Raw genomic sequence first — 22747 nt, 5'->3', positions numbered from 1 at the left:
TCTATTCTGCATTGGATGTGATCTTATGTGCTATGCATACAGTCTCACACAGTAGTCACAGCTGATCTGCAGAGACAATCTAACTTGTTTGATATGGATACAGCCTTGCTGCAGGGGATTTTGCAGCTGCTTTTGTATCCCTTTTAACATTGGTGCATTTCTGATTCAGTGTCGCAGAAGTATTAGCGCTATCACTAACAGGATCACTAATTAATGAAATCACTGTGCATATGCATGTTCCGTTTATACATTAGTTAAAGTCTAAAACATTTCTATACCATTATTAATGTAATAGTGGCCATCTATGATAATAAAAAAAAAACCTTCTGCATGTGTTAAAGTGTACTTCAACCACTGAGTCATTTTATGTTCTAATCTGAAACACCCCCCTCAGTCAATAGTCCCCAACAGATAATAGTCTTTAGGATCAAAATCCCTAACAATGTAGTACTCGTACAAAACTTGTTACATTTATATATCCCAAAATATGGATTCAGTATTTATTCCTAGCAGAGTATAGTAATCAGTCGAGTTTGAATATGATATTGAATGTGAATGACATATGCCAAAGTCAAATTGAGATGACTTGAACACGGGACAGGCCATCAGCATTGGAAAACCTTGTTGAATTTCCTGTAAACATCTTGGATTCCAGCTGTTTTGCACGAAGCAGACATCAGATCATTCTTTACCATGGGTACTGCTAAGTAAAAACGATAAGAATGTTTGAACACTCTGTTGTTAAACCTCTGTTTTATATTTCAATTGATGTGCAACTGGTTTTTCGTCATCATAAATTCGGTGGCTTGACGTTATTTGCTAAGTTATCGCAAATTTTGCTATTAAACTTTTAATAAATTTGCTATACGGTCGCAGCACTAGGAAGAGAGTAACTGTGCCCTTTTGAATGCTTACAAGCATTTCCGTAAACAGTTTATCGAAAAGAGCCCCCCTTAACCTTAAAAAGCCTTCGTAAATATATTAAGGGGGGTGGCGTGTTTAAATTTTAATTTCCCAAAATAGCCCCCAAAGCCAAATCTTAATTCATACCCTGGTGCTGGATATATAGGGCTTATGTTGACAAGCTAAGTATAGGTCATGTTTTGGCATCAAATGCTCCGTAGTGCAGTATTTGATGCACTAATTTGTAATTTGATGTTTCTTTTTCTCACAATTTGCAAAGGGCCATACTTCCCTGTCCATCACCACCCTTTTCACGTCGACCCTCTTCTTTCCATTTTTTAACCTTACGATGTTTGCCGCAATACCCTCAAAAATAATTTAATTTCGGCAGAAATACTGATATGCCTCTCATCCATAGCCGTCACATTAAGCATAACACTAGGTTGTTACATTGTTAACAGGTCTCGGAATACCGTCTAAAATTTTGTTCAAATCAATTATGATCAAGTATAAATGCACATTTTTCATGTGACAAAACAATATTTGGGTAGTTTCTAGTTGTATTATTTCTTTACATCAATCTGGTAACATTCTACAGTTGTAATTTTAAACAAGTTACGATGGTATAATTGGCTTTTCAGTTTGATTGGCCTAAGCTTACATTTTCTAATTGAACTTGAATGGAGTTAAATAAGTAACTAATAAGGCTGTTTAAATTCAAGTTCCTAACATCTCTATTTGTTCATAAACGGTATAGTACTGAAAATAAGTACAAAATAATGTCGGAATGTAGGAAATATGTTATTAAAATTTACACTTTGGAAAAGAGTGAAGATGGATGGTTTGTCTGAGATACTTTTTGAGATGGATATTTTGGGTAACTATTCTTAACCCATTTCAAGCCATTAACAGGTGACATACACGTCGAGGTGGTTAGGCCATTCGCTCAGCACAGTGCTTAATACGTAGTATGTCATATTTTCGTAATTTTGAAATTTGTAAAAAAAAAAAAATCTTTCTTTCCGCGAAACTCCAGAGGTAATTTGGTACATACAAAAGGATACCAAAGAGCCTTCTATTACAATGAAAGCAAAAGGAAACAGGGGAAAATCACAACAAGAATTGTTTCTATCACATACTTTATTGCCGATTTCGTATAAACGGGATATTTTCTCTTTTTCAAATAAGAAGAATAATAAGAATCGGAATTGGTCCGATTATGAAAAAAATAATCGGTGAATCGGTTTTTTCTGTTAAAGCAAAATCGTTTGAACACTAATTAACATTGTTAGGGCGTTTCCGATTTTCAGTGATTCCTGATATTTTTTCACTGTTTTAAGGTTTACTATTTTATTGTTACGTTTAATTGATTTGCTGCTTTTTATTAGATTTATATTACATGTAGATTATATGTACAGCGCCTTCAGTTTGTTTTACATAGTAAGACGCTTTATAAATCTAATTTATTATTATTATTAAGTCCAGTGGAGTAGGAAGGTACTTTTGAGTGGGGGGGGGGGGGCTGAAGAATGATGGCCGACCTGGGGGAGGGGTCTAGGGGGAGGGGATGTCCCCCTCCCGTTTGGAATATTTTTGCATTTCCAGGTGGCCTCAGATGCAATGTGGTGCAATACAGCTCACTTCAACCCACCCACTCCATTTTGTATATAATTTTGCATTTTCACCTGGCCTTAGATGCAATTTGGTGCTCCAAATGAGATTTGTTTCTCATTTCTCAAACCCAAACCCTAACCCAAACCCTAACCCTAACCCTAACCCAAACCCAAACCCAAACCCAAACCCAAACCCTAACCCAAACCCAAACCCAAACCCTAACCCAAACCCAAACCCAAACCCAAACCCAAACCCAAACCCAAACCCAAACCCAAGCCCAAGCCCAAGCCCAAGCCCTAGCCCTAACCCTAACCCTAACCCAAACCCTAACCCTAACCAATTGAGAAATAAATTCTCATTTGGAGCACCAAATTGCATCTAAGGCCAGGTGAAAATGCACTCCCTGGTGTGTTGTCCGCCCAAAAATAACACCATGAACAACCGAAAAGTTCTCCTAATTCTGCAAGCACTCCACACCCACTACAATACTGCGTATTTGCAGGTATAAATGCCAAGGGCGTATGAACCGGGGGGCTGGGGGGCGCCAGCCCCCCAGTGAAAAATATAGGGGCGGAAGTATCGTTCCGCCCCCCCCCCCCCCGCTCCGCAAGTCAGAAAACCCTTTTTCATTTCCAAATGAGAAAAAAAATTCATTTGAAGCACCAAATTGCATCTAAGGCCAGGTGAAAATGCAAAATTCTTTACAAAATGGAGTGGGTGTTGAAGTGTGCTATATTGCACCAAATTGCATCTGAGGCCACCTGAAAATGCAGTTCTTTATTGTTTCACAGTCTAGCTGTATCCCGTGGCAGGTCGTCGGCGACTCTGTATGCTCTGCGTTGTGAAGCTTCTAGTCATTGTGTGTTTTGTGTGGTGATAAAGTACGTGAGCCATGGCTGATGCTGAAAAATTCGAAGAGAGTTCTAATCATCTTGTATAGATCTTCATAGTGGTGATTGGTGAAACTGGAGGGTGCTCTTCAGTTCCAGCGATTCTAAATATAGTGAGGGACGTACGGATGTTGGTATCCAAGTGTGAGCCGGCTGTCGATGTGTAATCCTAGGAAGCGTACTTGGTTTGTGACTGGGATTATGGTGTTGTTGAGTGTGAGATATGGTTGTCTTCTTAGTTTGTTTCTTTTGGCGATGTAGAGAATCTGTGGCCATTTTGGGTTAATGTTCCTTCTCCAATCATTGCACCATTGGTAGATCCTGTTGATGTAGGCCTTTCGTTGTAGGTATTCTTCTGTTCTGAAGGCGTGGATTTGGCTGGTCCAGATGGCGATATCGTCTGCATATTGGGAGATTTGTGTACGGTAGCTGTTGCATGTCCAGCTGGTACCGGCTGGGATGTCTCCGAAGAAGAGGATGTAAAGAAATGGGCTGATGGTGCTGCCTTGATGAGTTCCGGTGGTGATTTGTAGTGGTGGTGAGAGCACGTGGGTAATATCACCCAATTTTGAAGCTGGTAGAGCGGTGTGTCTGGGAGCTGGCGATCCATCTTGTAAGTTTGGTTGGTATAGCTGGTTGTATTTTCTGATGATGGAAAACTGTTGGTAAAGCCTATAAGCAGTAAGTCAACTTAGGGCATATTTACTTGGTTACGGCATTGAGATAACACTAGATCTGCTCCCTGACGAGCAGGAGCTATAAATCTCCTGCCAGTTTTACTTTGCCTATGATCGGGAAAATACGTACATTTAATCTGGTTATTAACCCGATCACATCAAATGTCCCCCAAACGATCAGGAAAACAATTACCACTTAACTTTTCTCCCGCCCATCGGCAAAATACCGTCATATTACGTTGTTATCTACCCGACAATCGTAACAACTACAATTACAAAAGCTGTTCCTCCATGGACGATGGGGAACGTAAGCAAAACTTTATTACTCTCCGCCCGATGATCGGGTAAAATCATCTTACTCGTTTTCTATGGGTAAAATGCATCAACAACTGCTTAAACCCGGCCATCGGGTAAATAAGCATAGCGACACCGCTTATTTACCCGATGGCCGGTAAATAGCCACCAAAAAAAATAAAGTACTTGCATGCAGTAACGTTTTCTCTATATAAAAAAAAAATAGAAATGCAAATTACGAAACGCCTGAGCAATCTCTCCATCTTAAAGGGTCTGAAGACTCGCGCAAAAGAAACGTCTAATGCCGGTAATCTGACCTAGTTTCGAATGAGGTGTAATAGAAGTGTTAGACACCACCATCGATCCCAGAAAAAAAATACAGCTTGCTACCATCGGTACTAGACACTAGTATACAGTCAGTACATACAGCTGCTGTCAATACCCACAGCACAGTGTACAAACAATACAGCGATGGATTGGTCCAGCTAAAGATAACGAGGTATCACATTTCATTACTGTCTGCATTTTGTAGCGACACGAACAAAACATCACTAGCAAGCAACGGAAAGTTATTTTTTCAGAAGGCCGCACACGGTTTGGAGCGAGTCTTCAATGCCTGAAGCTGTGCTGCAGTTCCTACGTATGTGAGGGCATATTCATTTGTCCATGGAACATTAGTAGCTCCACGAAAAGGATATTAATGTTTTAAAATCCATCTGATTCTGTCTGAGTCAACAGCGCAAAAAAAGTACGAGAGAACTGAAATCCTTAGTTTGCACTGACCTTGCCCAGTTACGCGATTGATTTTCGTTTGGACAAGGAAATGCTGCTAGGCTAGGCCTTTACTGTATCGAACTATCCAATGTAGAGTAACAAATACACTTGCATATTTTCATTTGTATCATCCCTATGGTCATAGAGCGTATATTCGGTATTAGATTAATAATGAAAATATTGCAAAGCTTATTCTGTGACTAGGCTAGGTTCTAGCCTATATTTTGACTCCATGATCTAAGTCCAACACCAGTCCAAAGGCAATGTACTGTAGCATCATAGGTGTATATATATGTCACACATTACAGTACTGTAAGACTTCGAACTTAATTTTCTCAGTATTGAATCAAATCTTTTATTTCTTCATAGGCCTATATAACCTTTGCAATATGTTACCAGCATGAACATTTTTTTGTATTTTGACAACACCTTTTTGCAATTTCCTTACAAGTAAACAAGGAAAGTTCTAGAAAGAAGAATATGGGGATATTTCTTTCATTCTTGACATTATAGACACAAACAAATAATAGTCTAGATAGTAGATGTAAGTATTAAAGCTAATACAAAATAAATGACTTGAAGATTTGGTCATAGCTTTGAAAATTTACGGAATTGTTTGGCTTGACTTTAATAAAAATTTGTTAGGAGACTTGTTAGCACTTTTCATGTTTGGTTTACTTTCAGTTGCTGTGGAAAAATCATTAAATTTTTGAAAGTAAATCATTAGTAGGGCCCTTGTTGTACTGTTAATAGTGTAATAGGTCATTCAACTATAGATTCACCACACAAAAGGCCTATTTACTGTATATGAAACTTCCAAGAAAAGACAAGATGCTCAAGAGCCTCAGCTAATGTTAAGTCTTTATGTGTTCGATAGGCTAGTAGGGTTATCAACATGCAATAGCACAGTTTGCATATTCTGACAAAAGTTTGAAGAAACTTTCTGTAGTACAGCGGTACCATTGCAAATGATGGCACCATACCAGTACCTAGTATTATGGCCCTTATAAAAGTGGGATGCATCTGGAATTCACTTTAAATACTCTCCTTTTTTTTAATGCAAATAAACAAAGTACGATAAGAAAGAGTGTTTTGGTGATTTTTTTTTTCATTCTTTACAAAGGAAACAAATAATATTCTAGCTGATATTTAGTAAGCTAAAACCGAAGGAGTTACTTTATAGTGATGATTTGGACATACATTTGCAAATTTATGTAATTATTTGACATTACTTTTGTAGAAAAAACACTTTGAGAGACTTGCTAGCACACTGCAAGTTTAATATGCTTTCTAACATTGCTATCATGGTAAAATCATGAAATGTCATAAATTATACATCCTTTGACTGTACTAAGAGAAGAGCTGGTTATGGAGATTTTGTCTTACGTAATAGAAACACAATTCAATGCTGAATGACCAATATCTTTAAGTTTAGGTCATTGATTTCTCCACAGGTGTTTGTGTGCACAACTGCTAGATCATGCTCAACTTTGTGGAATCTAGTGGGGCAGTGAATAACGGTACATCCATTGCGTTGGTAACAGCAGCTACATTCATAGTGGGAATATGGGTCTGGAGCCAACAAAAACCAAGTAAGAACTTCCCTCCAGGGCCGAAGGGATGGCCAGTGATTGGAAACATCTTAGGTGAGAAATTTCTAGTGTGTATGACATGGGCACGTGGCAGTAGGAAGACCGTTGCCCTTTAGTTTCTGTGTGTTCCATCCATCCAAGTTTCAGGATATATTTGACAGCCTTGTTAAGAAAAACCTATCATCATCAAGCACCACTTTCATATCAAGTTAAATATCTGGTGATTCGTACATTATAGAGCATTTATAGTTTCTGAGCAACAACATTTGTTGAACGTGTACAGTACAGTATATGGATTGAATATCAGCGACACGTTGAACGGTGCCAGCCTAGTATGATGCTTCAACATCTGTTATCATCAACATATCACTTTACATCAACAACATATCACTTGATACTAACAACAGATCACATTCAATATGAAACATATCAGTTTAAGTCATTCATATTTCCATCGACATTGATCATTAGACATCTTAGACAAATATGTCTTTTAGACATCATGAGATCTGGTTGGAGTTACTAGCAGTGGGTTGCAGCAAATGTTCTTTCAAACATTACTATGAATAACTCTTTTGGAAGACTTAGAACAGAGGAAACACTTTCTTTAGGAATATTTGCACCACATTGCTTTTAAGCATCTGTATCTTGAAATTGATATATCCCTGCTGATAAGTGAAAAAATACAGTAAACAGCTGGTAGTGTTTTCAAGAAAGTACAAACATTGATCTTTCCTCTCAAATGTAATTCTATCTGTTTATCTTGGTTTATTTTAATTGATTGATATGATTGATCAATTGAAATATAATTGAAAAGAATTTAGCTTATTATATAATATAAAGAAACAGGCTTACTGTACTTGTCTCTGGTATCCACTTTCTCTTTAAACCAAGGACAAATGCTCTCTGAAAACAATACTTTTCTATCATTCTGCCATTAAGCAAGATATTTTTTTACAATTTTGTTGTACATTTGTTCGGTAATTACCAAGAATTGGAAAGGTTTTTTGGTTTACAAATCCTACATTGCACTGATAATTACCAAGGGTGCTGTTTGGCCGTATTATGTCACAAAGTTTTGTACTTAGTATTTGATTTTGATTGAACATTTAATCACCAGTGTATTAAGTGGATCAAACTTATTTATAAATGTTTCTTGCAGAATTTGCCAGTGGAAAGCCTCCTTACGTACTGTTCATGGACTACGCTGAGAAGTACGGTGACATATTTTCATTGAGGATAGGACAGAGATGGACCGTGGTACTCAACGGTTCATGTACCATCAAAGAGGCCCTGGTGAAGAAGGCGGTGGAATTTGCCAACAGACCGAACACGTTTTCGTGTAAGTGTTAATGATGGGCCAAATTAGAGAGAAAAGTTAGAAATACAGGCTTGTCGTTTAACTTAATACGAACAGAGAAGGTTTGTTGAACATGAATGAAGTACTTTACAAAAGCTGCAATGCCACGTTCAAATAGATTGACTTCTGATACCAACGGTGTATGAATGTTAAGTGTGGGGTCTAACTTTTCTCTCATTGAAAATCAATATGACATTTTCTAGTAATACTAGTATGTTTTATATCAATGTGCAACCTTGACATATTCACAACCATGTGCTTCAAGTTGACTTATGATGCAAAAGTCTGTGACCACTTAAAATGTCACTATTCAAAACTAAAAAATGAATGCAAATGTTCACTTGTAAAAATGTGTTCCTCTTTCCTTTCGTCAAATATGACTATCCAAGGCCTATCCTTCCAATAGCACAAAATAAGGTGTATTAGCTAAAGCAAATTTTTATTTCAGTTTTAAGCTACTGTTAATGCTTGAAGGATTGTTGAGAAGTTTCTCTAGTAAAAAGTGCAGTGGGTTTGCCTGTCTTCATTCTGTTTATTACAGTAGCTGGAAAATTACTTGACTATATTATAGTGCTTATATGTGGCGTATATGTGTAGAGCATCGTTACATGTGTCAGTGAGAAGGATACCCAATCAAATATATTCCCTTTGTAGTGAGGTTGTTGCCGCCAAAAACATACTTTTTTGTGTTCACTGTTAAGCCTTCAATTGTAAACCGTAACCATCTTTAAAACACTTACTACACAATCTCCCAAAATTGTCTGCTAGACTTATGCAAGGTTATAAGACCCAGACTGATAAAGTACAAGGTTGCCGGTACCAGTCATTTATTTCCCGAATAAAAAAATTTACAACATTTGTGGCGAGGCTATGCGATATTGGTCGTTCGGGACTGATTTCATAAATGAGATAACTTTACAAATGTCGTTGATTGGAACAGGAAATTTAAAAAGAAAATTGAATTAAGAGACGTGTTTGTAGTCTTGTATACGTTAGAGTACTATTCTACTTTGGTAAGTAATTCATAGTAAACTGCAGTGTTTGCTAATATGTGATCACTTTCTTTAATGAGACAAAGCTAATCCCATTAATCAAAGCATTGTCTCATGCCAGCTATTGTTCATAGCACAAAGAAAAAACCCAGAGAATATTGACAACTGACCATCAATACCGTTTAAGGAAACTTTTGAAATTGGAAAAGGATTATCCATAAATTTTGATGGATGAGCTCGAAATCATAGTAAATTTGTTGTATAGGTTATCCATCACACTGACACATCCCTGGCTGTACTCTCTGTACTTTTTTTCACAGTGGAGACAATAACAGAGGGCGGTACAGATATATTAGGTGGACAGTACACTCAGCCTTCCTGGAAGCTTCATCGCAAACTTGTCTTATCAGCATTCAGGTGACTATACCAATGTAACACTTTCAATGTTTCTGCCATCATAAACATCATAGATTTATCTCTTACTTTAGAGTGTACCCACAAATAACTAACATTGTTAGCTCACAGGCATTTTAATGAGAAATGCAGCATTAAATTTAATGTTTTAAGTTTGTTCACTGAGTTTGTCATGGTAATTCCACTCCATTCATTGCAAAAGAGTATAAGTAGTCAGGTGGCTTAGCAACAATTTTTAGGATTAACGTTACCGGCCGGACAAAAGTACCAAATTTGGCATGGAGTTTCTTTTCGACCTATCTATTGATTTTATCCGTGGAACCCACTTGATCGGCTCCGATTTTCCAAGATGGCGGCCAAAATCCAAGATGGCCGCCAGAAAAAAAGGAAATGTCATATATCTGGCTGTAAAAATCGGAGATGAACAAATGAGGGGTCAATTCAGGTGTTTCCTAGGTTCATTGAGACAGATGATGGTCATGGCATGTTGCTTGGGCAACCCATTTCCAAGATGGCGGCCAACATCCAAGATGGCTGCCAGAAAAAAAGGAAATGTCATATATCTGGCTGTAAAAATCAGAAATGAACAAATGAGGGGTCAATTCAGGTATTTCCGGGGTCACTGAAACAGATGATGGTCATAACACGTTGCTTGGGTCACCCATTTCCAAGATGGCGGCCAGAATCTAAGATGGCCGCCTGGATAAAAAGGAAATTTCATATATATTCATTCCCCAGACCCCCTGTGCCCTTTACTGATCGGGACCATCAAACCTTCCGTCCTCAAACGTGTAAATGAAACCGGGCTAGCACCCTCACTATATGTTATGGCTGGTTTTCTAATTATGTCACTTTGGCTCAGGAAGCCACTTAGGACTTATTTGGGAACTTTGAAGTGTGATCGACCGTCGATAGACACTGTCGCAAAGCCCGTTATTATATGGGAGTTACGAGTGTCATGTAAGACTGATTACATTGAGTCAACTATATAATAGGGTAACTTGAGAGAAAACCGACCAGATGTGAATACCGACTCATTGGGAGGTTTTGTACGATTGTTCACCCTTCATAAACACAACGTCAATTCTGCGAACAACACATGCTAAGTCAGGTCACTAGTCATCTGAGGTATTTAGATCGTTCCTTTCGAACCTGTACTCCAGGGCTGCTGATAGCGAGGATCTCCAGGAAGAATTGTTGTCTGGTATAGATAAGGCCCCCCCCCCCCTCATAGTAAAAACGATAGGTTGGGTTCTCTCCGTTGGAATCTCTCCGTTGGTGAGCTCTGGACAGCGGTAGCAGCGATGAAGAAGGGAAAGTCCCCCGGTCCCGATGGCCTCCCTGCTGAGTTCTATAGGACCTTTTGGGAGGTTCTCAGTGGGGACTTGAGAGACGTGTTCGCTCCCTCTTTCCAGTTGAATTACATAAGGCCAAACACAGCGGGTTGGAAATATTGTTCTCCTCACAAAAGTCGGGAGACCCTTTGGACCCGAATAGGCGTCCAATAACGCTGTCAACTGTGGACTACAAAATCCTGACCAAAGCATTAGGAAATCGCTTAGCGGATGTGATGCCGGATATTGTAGGTCCTCTCCAGACTTGTGCTGTGCGAGGCAAGTGTATTCAACATAACCTCAGGTTGATGAGAGACTTGATCGAGTTTGTTAAAGTTCGTGATTTGCCATGTGCACTGGTCTCCTTGGACCAGGAGAGGGCCTTTGACATGGTAGATCCTTCAGAGTCCTTCGGATTGAACTCAGTGTTTATTCGTTGGGTCTCGTTACTATATAAGGACGTCTCGAGCATGGTCAATGTTAACGGATTAACTTCTGGTCCCTCCCCGGTTTGAAGTGGAGTCCGTCAGGGTTGTCCCCTCTCCCCGTTGTTGTATGTTCTCTTCAGCGGAACGATCAGTACCTCGCTGGACAGATGCTTGGGTTTTCAACCCTTCAATGTACCGGGTGGGGCTAGAGTTACAAGCGTGCAATATGCCGATGACGTCACTTATATTGTGTAGGACCTCGCCTCCTTCAAGTCTTTATCGAAGGTTTTGGCCACCTTCCAAGAGGCTACTGGTGCCAGACTTAACAAGTCAAAGACCAAAAGGCTGCGTTAAGGAGGTTGGTGCGGCCAATCCCTCCCATTCGATGCTACTTGGTCAGATGTCATGATCAGGGTAAATGGCATCTGGCTAGGTTACGGTGCCCCGGAGGCCACCACTTGGGCCGAGAAGGCTGATCAGGTGGAGGCAAGGCTCGACACATTCAGTCGGAGGTGGCTCTCCCTCCCTGGGAAGGTTACAGTTGTTAATCGTTTTATTCTTCCTCTCCTTTGGTATCCTGGTACGGTGATCGCTGCACCGAATCATACCTTGGTGAGATTGGAGAGGATCATTTTTGATTTCATTTGGGGAGAGCGCAAACCAAACCTTGTCAAAAGGACCGTCCTGTAAAAGATACCATTGAGCGGTGGGCTTGGTTTGGTCCACCTTCCATCTAAACTGCGCTTTCTCCTTTGAAAGGTGTTTTCGTTGCGTTTGAGAATCCTTCGTTTCCCTTTGCCCTTTTTGTTAGGTTCTGGGTGGGTTTCTTTTTGCCACCACTGGCCCGGATCCTTTTCCAATAACCGGCCAAAGGCGACACGCCCTTCGGGGGTGTATACTCAGATTGGTGACTCCCTTCGTAGAATCAAAGAGGAGGGTTGGCCAGATGCCTTGCACATCTCTTTGTCGATGCACATGTTCATCCAAATAGTGTACATCGACTGTGAACTGTCTGGTAAAGAAACATCGTATTGAAACATTGTAGACAGAATTCCCGAATACTTCCAATATGTACTTAAAGGTCAGTGGAAGTGTAAACTTACATTTTTTAAGGTCACTTTAAGTGCAGCGGATTGATTTGAAACTTACGTAGATGAAAAGAGTGTATTTCATAACCCCAAATATCGAATTTTGAGTTTCAAACTCATTTCGTTTTTGTGTTACCTAAATTAAATATCCGGGTCCGTTGACGTCAAGAGGGGAACGAAATGAATGTCGCTATTGAGTTTACACAGTAATTGCTGATATTTCTTCCTCCATAGGTGAAAAGTTCAAGTTAATGTTTTCTTCAAAGTCAATGAATGCTTGCATCTATATATTCTTCAAAATTCTGTAGCTTTTCATTCAAATCAGATTCGGCGTTCTTAAGTGGCAGAGTTTTGAAATGTAAATTTTGCATTATCCTTTGCTTCCCCCCTCGACGTCACAAAAACATTACGTGATAGTAAATCTGTCTAATTTTCACACTGCATCGACTAAAAGTCAGTCTGGTGGTTGGATTTTCAATACTAATCAGAAGGAATCAGAATCTCCAAAGTCAAGTCTACACTTCCACTGACCTTTAACAGTGACAACAAATGCATTTTCTGTTATATTGGCCGCCATCTTGGAAATGGGTGACCCAAGCAACGTGTCATGACCATTATCTGTTTCAGTGACCCCAAAACACCTGAATTGACCCCTCATTTGTTCATTTCTGATTTTTACAGCCAGATATATGACATTTCCTTTTTTCTGGCGGCCATCTTGGATTTTGGCCGCCATCTTGGAAAATCGGAGCCGATCAAGTGGGTTCCACGGATAAAATCGATAGATAGGTCGAAAAGAAACTCCATGCCAAATTTGGTACTTTTGTCCGGCCGGTAACGTTAAAGTTGCTAAGCCACCTGACTAAAGCTTCTATCTGGCAATTTTGTATTTAGTTCGCTAAAGTCAATTTCTTCCATCTTTACAGACATCAATATTTCAAAACGTCATATTTGAAAGTCTCATCAATTTCTATTCCTGCTGACGTGAGATTGAACTTTTTCTCCATATTTATTTGGACATTGTCTGGCATTATCTGGTTTCATGTTTTACATACTAAACGATCATATTAGGTGCATTGAGTTATGACTTACGGGTGTTGCATAATAAAAAGCACCGTGTAAACCTCTTGAAGATTCTCCAGAAATTTTGAAATGTGGAGAAAACTAGAAATTGTAATATTCACCATAATTGTTGAAAATTTTCTTTTTGGCAAATCCAAGTTTTGAAAAACTTGCTTTGCTTCCAGTCAGTTTTAGCAGTAATCAACTTCTTAAATTGATTTAAGAAGTTAAGCACATCTCGTATGAACTTAATTTTCAGATCTCTTGCCATAGGGAACAATGAACATTTTGAGAAACTTGTCTATTCTGTTCTGCCAGGCATGATCACAAGCCTAGATGAGAATCAGTCGAAAGCGTTTGACCCAAAACCGTTACTTGGTTCTTGCATCTACAACATTCTTGCAACCATGTGTTTTGGTAAACAGTAAGTTACAAAGAATTTTTAATATTTTACTTATTACTCTAATGACGATTCTTGACCAGACTTGTAAAATGTCACTTTGTTTTAAGGTTTAATTACAAGTGTTATTATGAATGATTTTTTGGACTCAAATGAAGTCATTAAATTAAGTCAGTGCATTACTTCTATTGAAGAAAGAAACTGCAGAAAATTATTTTGGGACACTTTAAGTGTTGAAATTTTGTGTCTTGTGCCATGAATTATTACAACGCTATTGTTGACTAGTGTCGAAATAAATATCTTCTAGAGTTTACTGCTGGTTTGTCACAGAAGTTTTTTCATATCTCAATGGTAACCATCCGTAGGGTTGCCATATTTCTTTGGTTGAATAGTAGAACACTGCGTGATATAGGGCAGTTATAAACAGAGGACTAACAAGTTGTTACTAACTTAGTATTAACTGAGACAAAAGGTCTAAACAATGTAACAGTGTATGTTACTTAAGTAGCTTACTAATATCACAAAATACAGTAGCTATATTAAGCTAGTGTACTAATGCATAACAAAAACACTTTGGACGGCTTCTCTATCACACAACCTATGTTTCAGATGGGTTTACTTTTATGACAAAATTAACCTTGTGTTTGCTTAAACTCGTAAAATACTCCAATTTTATGGTAAACCAGGTTTGTTTTATTCTTTTGTAATTTAGGAGTACTTAAGGTGAGAGAGTAATATTAAGTTATTATTTAAATGTTTCTAGATTTTTTTAAAGTTTTGGCCAAAAATTGTCTTGCTTTTAGGTATGAATTTAATGGTCCAGACATTGCTCATTGGATGGAACTGAGTCGGAGGTTTCTTGATATTGGTGGCAAAGGTCTGATAGCTGATTTCATTCCCATGTTCATCCACATCCCAACCAAGAGGGCGAGAGACTTGAGAGAATTGTCGGCAGAATTTCTTGGAAAGATCGAAGAAGAGATTATAGAGCATAGAGCAAAATACGATGGAGGTATTAAACTTCAACTGTCAAAATGATTAGGCCAAAATAAAATAAAACTGTTAGCAAACTGCTTATCCACTAGAGAGCCTGTGTATGAGAATGTGTAAAAGTAAGTTGGCCTGGCGTTTCGATCCTAGCAGGATCTTCTTCAAAGGCTAAAATGGCTAAAATTTTAGCCTTTGAAGAAGATCCTGCTAGAATCGGAACGTCATGCCAACTTACTTTTACACAAAATGATAAGGTGTTATAACTAATCTGTGTTTTGCGTTACGTTGTAACTTTGTACCAATCCATGCACTATATACATTTTACCAGGATTAAGTCACATAATTTTTTAATTTTTTGTCGTGAGTCATTGTAAGGGCTGTCATGAGTCATTCTAAGGGCCTTCATGAGTCCTGGTAAGGGCCGTCGTGAGTCATAGTAAGGACCATCGTGAGTCATTGTAAGGGCCGTCATGAGTCATTTTAAAGGATTGGTTCAGGTGTTTGACATGTCTATTTTGTATGAAAGAGCACAAAAAGAAAAGTGAAGAAGCGACCATGATAGCATGCTCTGTTAAGGAGATACGACACTTTGAAGATTTCAAAATTTCTTTGAAACGACTGGTGTAGAAAGACTAACTGTGAGGGTGTGATGTCACATCCTCACTAATAACATTTGTGAATATATTTCTTTAAAAATTATTTACATTTTTTAACACATATGAAAATAAGGCATAGTGGTCAAGTGGTTAAGGCAGTGGACTTGTGATCTAAGGATTACAGGTTCGAGCCCTGGCCAGATCATTGCGTTGTGTCCTTGGGCAAGGCGCTTTATCTCCATTGCCTCTCTTCACCCAGGTGTATAAATGGGGACCTGCGAGGTAACTTGTAAATGTAGTTGCTTGCGCCGGTTTGTGGCTGCACCCTATGGGAAGTCCCCCGGGGGACACGTGGTTGTGGTGCACTGTGGTGCCCCAGGAGAGATTGATTGAATTGTGCACACTTTGGTGTGTGGGTGTGACAAGTTACCAATGACCAGGGGTTAAGTTGTAAAGTCATGTGAGGAGGCATTGGCCTCATACAAGACTGTAAACCTTCAACTTTAATAATATAATCAAAAATTCTTCAGATGTTTAATCTCAAATACTTCCTTTGACAAATTTGAGATCTCCTGACATATCTTTTGGTTGAAAGTCATGAAATCTCACAAAATATTTAGAGAAAAAAAAACAAAGGCTTTTCAGGAATGTGAGGATGTGACATCACAGCTAGTCAGATTTCAGCAGTTTCTACACAATCTGATAAAACTTTACACTTGACTATCTCTTTAATCAAAAAAGATATTTGAACAGTTTTTCACCATTGTGTTTCTTTGATTGTCCTCTTTCATATAACATAAACATGAATGACAACTGATCCAGTCCTTTAAGGGCCGTCGGGAGTCATTGTAAGGGCCGTCGTGATTCATTGTAAGGGCCGTCATGAGTCATTGTAAGGGCCATCGTGAGTCATTGTAAGGGCCGTCGTGAGTCATTGAAAGGGCCGTCGTGAGTCATTGTAAGGGCCTTCGTGAGTCATTGTAAGGGCCGTCGTGAGTCATTGTAAGGGCTGTCATGAGTCATTGTAAGGGCCGTCGTGAGTCATTGTAAGGGCCGTCGTGAGTCATTGTAAGGGCTGTCATGAGTCATTGTAAGGGCCGTCGTGAGTCATTGTAGGGGCACTGCGGCAAGTGGTAAGGACACAGAAGGCAACTTGCTGTCGGTGCCGTTGGTGAAATCGTGCCCTGTTTTAGTTAAAATTGTTGTGTTGTGTTTTCACTGGCATTTTGTATGCAGGCTGACATCTTTCTCACAAAATTGGTGTGTACTTTCAGGTGAGCCTAAGGATCTCATCGAGATGCTCTTTCACTACAAGGAGGAGATGAAGAGAGAGGGAAAAGAAGACATGAACCAAATCACAGACACTCACATCAAACAGACTGTCTCGGATGTGTTCAATGGTCACTATTCATTCTCTCTTTAATACACTTTAATGCTACAGATTTGTGCTTCCATTCATCTTTACATTCAGACACCTCAAGGAATGTTGGACAAAGACTTATATAACATGCTTCAATGTAAATAATCAAAAAGTACTCCATGTTTTTGTTACAAGTTCAAAGTACTTTCTAAATTTTTTGAAAATATTTTAAATCTTTTCTGTTCAATTGGATTCAATAATTGTACTATCATTTTTGGAAGGCCCAGCAAGTTGTTTGGGAAAATCAGATATATTTAGTAAAATACTAACTGTTCATTAGTATTTGAATGATTTCAAGTTTGTGTGTGATAATACAGTTACTGTTCAATTTGAATTTTATCTGAAAAGATATAGTCCAGAGGTTTCTCATATTAATGATAGATAAAACCAAAAAATTATGCAAAAACAACATTTTACCAAATTATACACATATCTGATTTTTCGCATCGAGAGAAAACAACATAAGCCACAAAGTTTTAAAAGTAGGAACATGGTTGTGATGCAGCTCTGGCAAATGACCAAATTATTATAAGGAAAAACAAAGGATATATCCAGCTTCCCTGATGACATCATTTATTCTACTTTTGCTGAAAAATATCAAATATGAAAAATTCATATCTTTGCAACTACAATGGTTTTGACCTTAAAGGCCCAGTCACATCTCACCGGATTGCACGAACGGACAAGAGTACGCGCGAAAAACAGTCATCCGGTTATTTCCGTTGGCAAAAGTTGTCGCGCATGCATCTGGGGGTTGCAACGTACCGGACGTTCAACGGTGAAAACGGATTACAAACGTACAAGGGACGGACAGCAACGGACGAACAACGGATGAACAACGGAAGAACAACGAACGAACTAACAAACACCAAAGGATAGTAACGAATTTACAACGGACAATTAACGGATAAAGAACATACAAAACGTAGGAGTACCAGAAAAGTAACGGACATACCGGACTAGCAACGAAGAAGAAACGGTCTAAGACCTGGGCCTCCGGAGTGCCTCAAAATCAGGGGGCATCCTCATGAAGTTGACGGAAGATTTTGGTCTTCCATTCACAGCTCCTGCATTAGTTGGTCATAAAGACCAAACTGCCGTCTTCTCTGTGGACCTAGCAAGGCCCTAGACCAGCATTTACGCCGAGCACGTCTCTTCCTTCTCTTCTTGACTCGTTTATTGGTCTTGATGTTGGCTTCAATGATAAGCATCTGTGCTTGTAAAGCTGGCACTATGGTCTGAAGCTTGAATCTTTCTGAAGGGTCCATGATGTAGGTGTTGACGGTAGAGGTTATAGGAGCAGAATGAGGCGTGGGACGCTTGGAGTGGACAAGGTGGAGGTACGCTTCATCTCCGTTCTATGTCCGTCTGTTATACGTTCCTGGCCTGAGTTCTTCCGTTTCTTCCGTGTAACGTCCGTTACCTATCTGTTCATTGTCAGTTCTATTCCTTTGCACTTCCGTTATTTCTACGTTAGCGTCCGTCGAATATACGGTATAGGTACTGTACTTCTACGTTTCATCCGTTCTTTGTCCGTTAATGATCCGGTGAGCAATAGCAATAACCAGAGACGAACGGAGAAATACAGTATGCCAAACGCATACAGAACGAACAAAACGCAGGAGAAACTGATCAAACGGAAGCTTAACGGATTAGTAACGAATAAATAACGGAGACATTTTTCGGTGGATGTCCGTTCCAAGTTTTGTGCATGTTCAAAATCGACACCGGACAAACCGGACCCTCCTGGTAATGAAACGTAGACGGACGGAGGAGAACCGCATACTAAACGGATACTAACGTACATCAACGGAGTGCCATTTTTTGTCTTCGTTCCCTCTCCGTTATTGCAATCCAGTGAGATGTGACTGGACTTTAAGATGCAGAAAAATTCAACAATTTTTGCTAAGCAATAAACTTTGGCCACCAGAAGATCCTCTATTAAAGTGAGACATATCTTCTTTGGACATGTTGCTTGAAATGGTTAACTGTCTACATTGGATGGCTCAGAGATTGTCAGTGTTCTGTGTACGATGCGATGGGCAAAACTTATCAGCAAGTTCCACATGGTCCTTCTCAGTTTGATCTTTGTCTCTTATTAATTTCTGAAACCTGCAAACTTTAATGTGTCATGTGATCATCCCCTAACACTTGCATCATGCTTTAGGTTGATCATGTGAAACTCCATTTGTAGTCACTTTAACTTCAGATTTAGTGAATGTTTTCTCCTTTATTCATTTTTTTTCTCTATCATTTGACTTCAGCTGGTACAGACACCTCCATCTTCACCATGCATTGGTGTGTGATGCTCCTCTGCCAGTATCCCGACATTCAGGAAAAAGTTGGCGAAGAAATGGATAGAGTTGTCGGAAGAGATAGACTGCCCTCACTAGATGATCGTGAGAAACTTACCTACACCACAGCAACCTTGTATGAGGTCATGAGGTTCGGATCTATTTTACCTATGTCAGTACCTCATGCAACATCCAAAGATGTAGAAATAGGTAATGACTGATTGCTTTCTACCTCTACAGAGGACCTCTTTATACATTTCTGTCACATTAACACCATTTATTGTAAAGGTTGTCTATTCTGTGATATATTATTAAAAACTCATAAAATGTGGGAACTGTGAAGTGTCTGATCCTTGGAGTCGATTTGTTAGTTTTTAATGAAACATGTCTCTGTGTGGTTTGTTACAATAGCTCATATCCTGATGACAATATGTAAACAACACAGTAACAATCATGTGTTTTGGGGAGTTAGTTTCTTGTTTTCTTAAAGAGAACTACGTCAAAAAGAAAATAATTCTAGACATTCTGTTTGGAGAGCATGTATTTATCTTCTTGCTTGTAAAGACAGGGCCTATAGTGTATTTCCGACGTTTTGGTTTCTTGTGAAGCAATTTTCAAGAAATATTATTTTTTAAGATTTGTTTCTTCAATATATAATTGGAGGGGGAGGAGAGTGGTAACTTAACTATTAAAGTCCCCCTTGGGTAGTGTTGGTACTCCTCTTCCCTCATCTCCATCACCCCTTGCTCTATAAGTTACAAAGATTTGAAAATGGCAAAGCACTGCAAATGTTACATTTGAATGGCTGCAAATGTTTTGTTGAAAGTTATTACCTATTTGCAAGATACCTATTAACGATTTCTTTATGTAATCGCCATTTCAACCACCACCCAAGAAGTTTTAACTTCTATCGATACCTTCTTTTTCTAATCTCTGCCGTAAAAGGTGGGTATGACATCCCAGGAGACACGTGGGTTCTCGTCAATCTCTACTCCATGCATTACGATGGAAAGCTGTGGGATGAGCCCGAGAAATTTAAACCAGGTATAACAAAAAGCTTCTGAAATATGGAAGTAACTTTGTCTGCAATCATTAAAACATAACTGAAACTCCAATAGATTATTTCAAGAAGAATAAAAATACAAGAAAAGAAAAGAAAATGAGGAAATTATGAATTTTGGGGGTGATTTCATGGTAAGATAAAGAAACGACATTTGGAGTGATGTCATGAATGATCAGCGAACATGTTATTTGATGAATGTTTAAAAACAGTGAGAATGTGTATGAGAAACAAGGACGTTACTGTTGAAGAACCGATGCAATTGGTATTTACCAAACAGACAAAACTGCCACTAGTCTTTGTGCGAGCCATTACATAGTGTGAGGTGATTCGTGTGTAAAACCAGTCCTGTATGCAGTACTCTTCAATGTTGTGTTAGGAATGAAGTCAATTTAAGAATGGCATTGGACAAACCATTAAAACTGCCAAATGAAAAAGAATACTTGCGTGTTTGTGCGTGTGTGTGTGTTTGTGTCACCAAGATAGAACCGGTACGTTCCTACCTTTCTTTAGAGTGTGACTTTCAACCGCTTTATTTGCTTTGGTTTTCGTTTTTTAACTTGTATCACTCTGTTAAAGTATCACTAAATCATTACAATAGCTAATAGTGTGTCAATCAGAATGGTCTGGTTAGAAAATAGCAGGACTGCATGAGACTGAGCTCAATTGCTACAATTACAAATGTGTGCGATACTTTCTCTTCAGAACACTTTCTAGATGAAACTGGTAAAGTTCGTCTTCACCCGGAAGGTTTCCTGCCATTCTCCACAGGCCGACGTGTTTGTCTCGGAGAATCTCTGGCTAAAGCAGAGTTGTTTCTTCTCTTCACCTGGCTCTTTCAACATTACCGTTTTAGTAAAGCAGAGGGTCTGGAAGGAGAGGATTATTCGGAAAGCGTTTCCATTGCCTTCACTTGCCTTCCCCGTGACCACAAAGTCATGGTCGAGAAACGATTCTAGAGCTTACGTTCTAGTAAATCATGATTAATATTTATGTGTTTAATCTGTAACTTTCACACTTGCAATGTGTAACACCTGGTAGTATTAGAGTTTTATTATATTTATATATTTTTTTCCCTTTCCTTCATGCTGCAATGATTTTACCATCACACATAGTGGTTGCACAATCAATATTATGAATGGAACGATTGCTACTTAAGTACATGACAGCTTGCATTTTTTAATTTAGTCCGCTGTTATCGCACAGAGAAACAAAGAAAGAAAAATATGAAACAATCAGGTCAAAGGTCTGTTTCATACAACAGACTACTGAAATATTATGTAATTTAAATTTTTAGGACACAAAATATTCTGAAATAGATTTAGAGGGCCACCTCTCCCCTTTGCAAAATATTATTGTGAAATGGAGGTTGCTAATATACACTTGTGCTACCTTTATAAACTTGTGCTAAACGTGTGATAAACTTGTGCTACCTTTTGAATCAATGTTGAAGTATATTTTTCTCTTTAGGTTTTACAACAGATACATGACACATATTTATGTACTGTACACTAGGATTCTTTGTAATATTGTCTGCCAGTGGGGTGGGGATGGGGGAGGAGGGGGTTATTTTCCAGAGGTATACATGGTTACATGCCCCTGATCTAATATGGGGAAGGTTCATATGTTCATAAGCCCTGAGTGACTGTAATTTGCTATCATGCGTTACTACAACTACATTGTATGTATGATCAGATGTGATCAGAATCATGACAAAGTTACTGTGAATTATGAGATCAGTGAACAGAAGTTCAGCTTAGTGTGCAGACTGCAGAGTAATAGTAACATTCATAGAAGATAGAGAAGAAAACCTGTCGATTAGCTTTTCATTTATTTATGTGCTCAGTTTATCCTTATAGTACACTCCATGCATGAATGCTGCCTTTATTTTACTGTAGCTTTATTGACATTCCATCCAGACTACACTTCAGTTTACAGCGGTTCAGCTCAGTGTGCTCAGAGTAATAGTAACATTCATCAAGATAGAAAAGAAAACCTGATAATTAGCTTTATTTATTAATGTGCTCAGTTTGTCCTTATGGTATCCACCATGCATGACTGCTGCCTTTATTTTACTGTAGCTTTATGTGAAAGAATCGACATTCCATCCAGACTAAAACGTCCTTAAATGTAGCATCAACCAATTAAGCCATCGGAAGAGGATCGATGCTGGTAATAGCCTTCACATCTTGCCAAGTACATGAAACATTTTAAGTTGATGCTATCATTTCATGCTATCATTTCATGCTATCAACTGACCATAGAGAAAACCAAATAGAATAAAGTATTTGTACAGATAACATCATATTTGTTTTCCCTTTTGTCGTTTTTTATTTGTTGCCGAAGGAAAAAAACGAATCTATGCGATATTGATGTCATGCGTGTGTGTGTGTGTGGCAGTTTGACTTGAAAGCACTGCAGTTACAACATTACAAAGTTTGGATAAACTCCATACTTAGTATGTGGACCCACATTTACAGTAAGATCTACTGTAGAACCTCATACTTTCCATAACAATTCCTAAAGGGTCGTGCAATGCGCTCGCAAATGCACACATCATTCAAA

General features: G+C 38.8%; 1 protein-coding gene across 5 annotated transcripts; it reads left to right on the top strand.

The window, feature by feature from the left end:
- The first annotated feature begins 4742 nt into the window (after positions 1 to 4742).
- Positions 4743 to 22467, top strand: LOC139960133 (steroid 17-alpha-hydroxylase/17,20 lyase-like). Of its 5 annotated transcripts, none has more exons than XM_071958255.1 (10): positions 4743 to 4877; positions 6607 to 6798; positions 7907 to 8086; positions 9417 to 9513; positions 13682 to 13846; positions 14626 to 14834; positions 16683 to 16808; positions 19093 to 19332; positions 20068 to 20166; positions 20888 to 22467. In XM_071958255.1, exons 2-10 carry the CDS (start codon positions 6633 to 6635, stop codon positions 21139 to 21141), a joined length of 1536 nt encoding a protein of 511 aa, XP_071814356.1. In that variant the 5' UTR covers positions 4743 to 4877; positions 6607 to 6632; the 3' UTR covers positions 21142 to 22467. The 5 variants fall into 5 exon arrangements, with proteins under 5 accessions (XP_071814356.1, XP_071814354.1, XP_071814355.1 ...); XM_071958253.1 differs by lacking the exon at positions 4743 to 4877 and adding an exon at positions 4900 to 5018; XM_071958254.1 differs by lacking the exon at positions 4743 to 4877 and adding an exon at positions 4907 to 5022.
- The last annotated feature ends 280 nt before the right edge of the window (positions 22468 to 22747 follow it).

Source organism: Apostichopus japonicus, chromosome 19 (assembly GCF_037975245.1).
Source record: "Apostichopus japonicus isolate 1M-3 chromosome 19, ASM3797524v1, whole genome shotgun sequence".
NCBI classification, from domain to species: domain Eukaryota; kingdom Metazoa; phylum Echinodermata; class Holothuroidea; order Aspidochirotida; family Stichopodidae; genus Apostichopus; species Apostichopus japonicus.
The sequence above is the reverse complement of the archived record's forward strand: the minus strand, read 5'-3'. Positions and strand labels throughout refer to the sequence as shown.

What these genes read in the sequence shown, in the direction of transcription:
- LOC139960133 (XM_071958255.1), top strand. Translation starts at nt 6,633, where the DNA reads ATGCTCAACTTTGTGGAATCTAGTGGGGCAGTGAATAACGGTACATCC. An exon ending in CAGACCGAACACGTTTTCGT is followed by an intron (nt 8,087 to 9,416) that starts GTAAGTGTTAAT and finishes TTTTTTTCACAG; the next exon opens with TGGAGACAATAACAGAGGGC. An exon ending in TGTCTCGGATGTGTTCAATG is followed by an intron (nt 16,809 to 19,092) that starts GTCACTATTCAT and finishes ATTTGACTTCAG; the next exon opens with CTGGTACAGACACCTCCATC.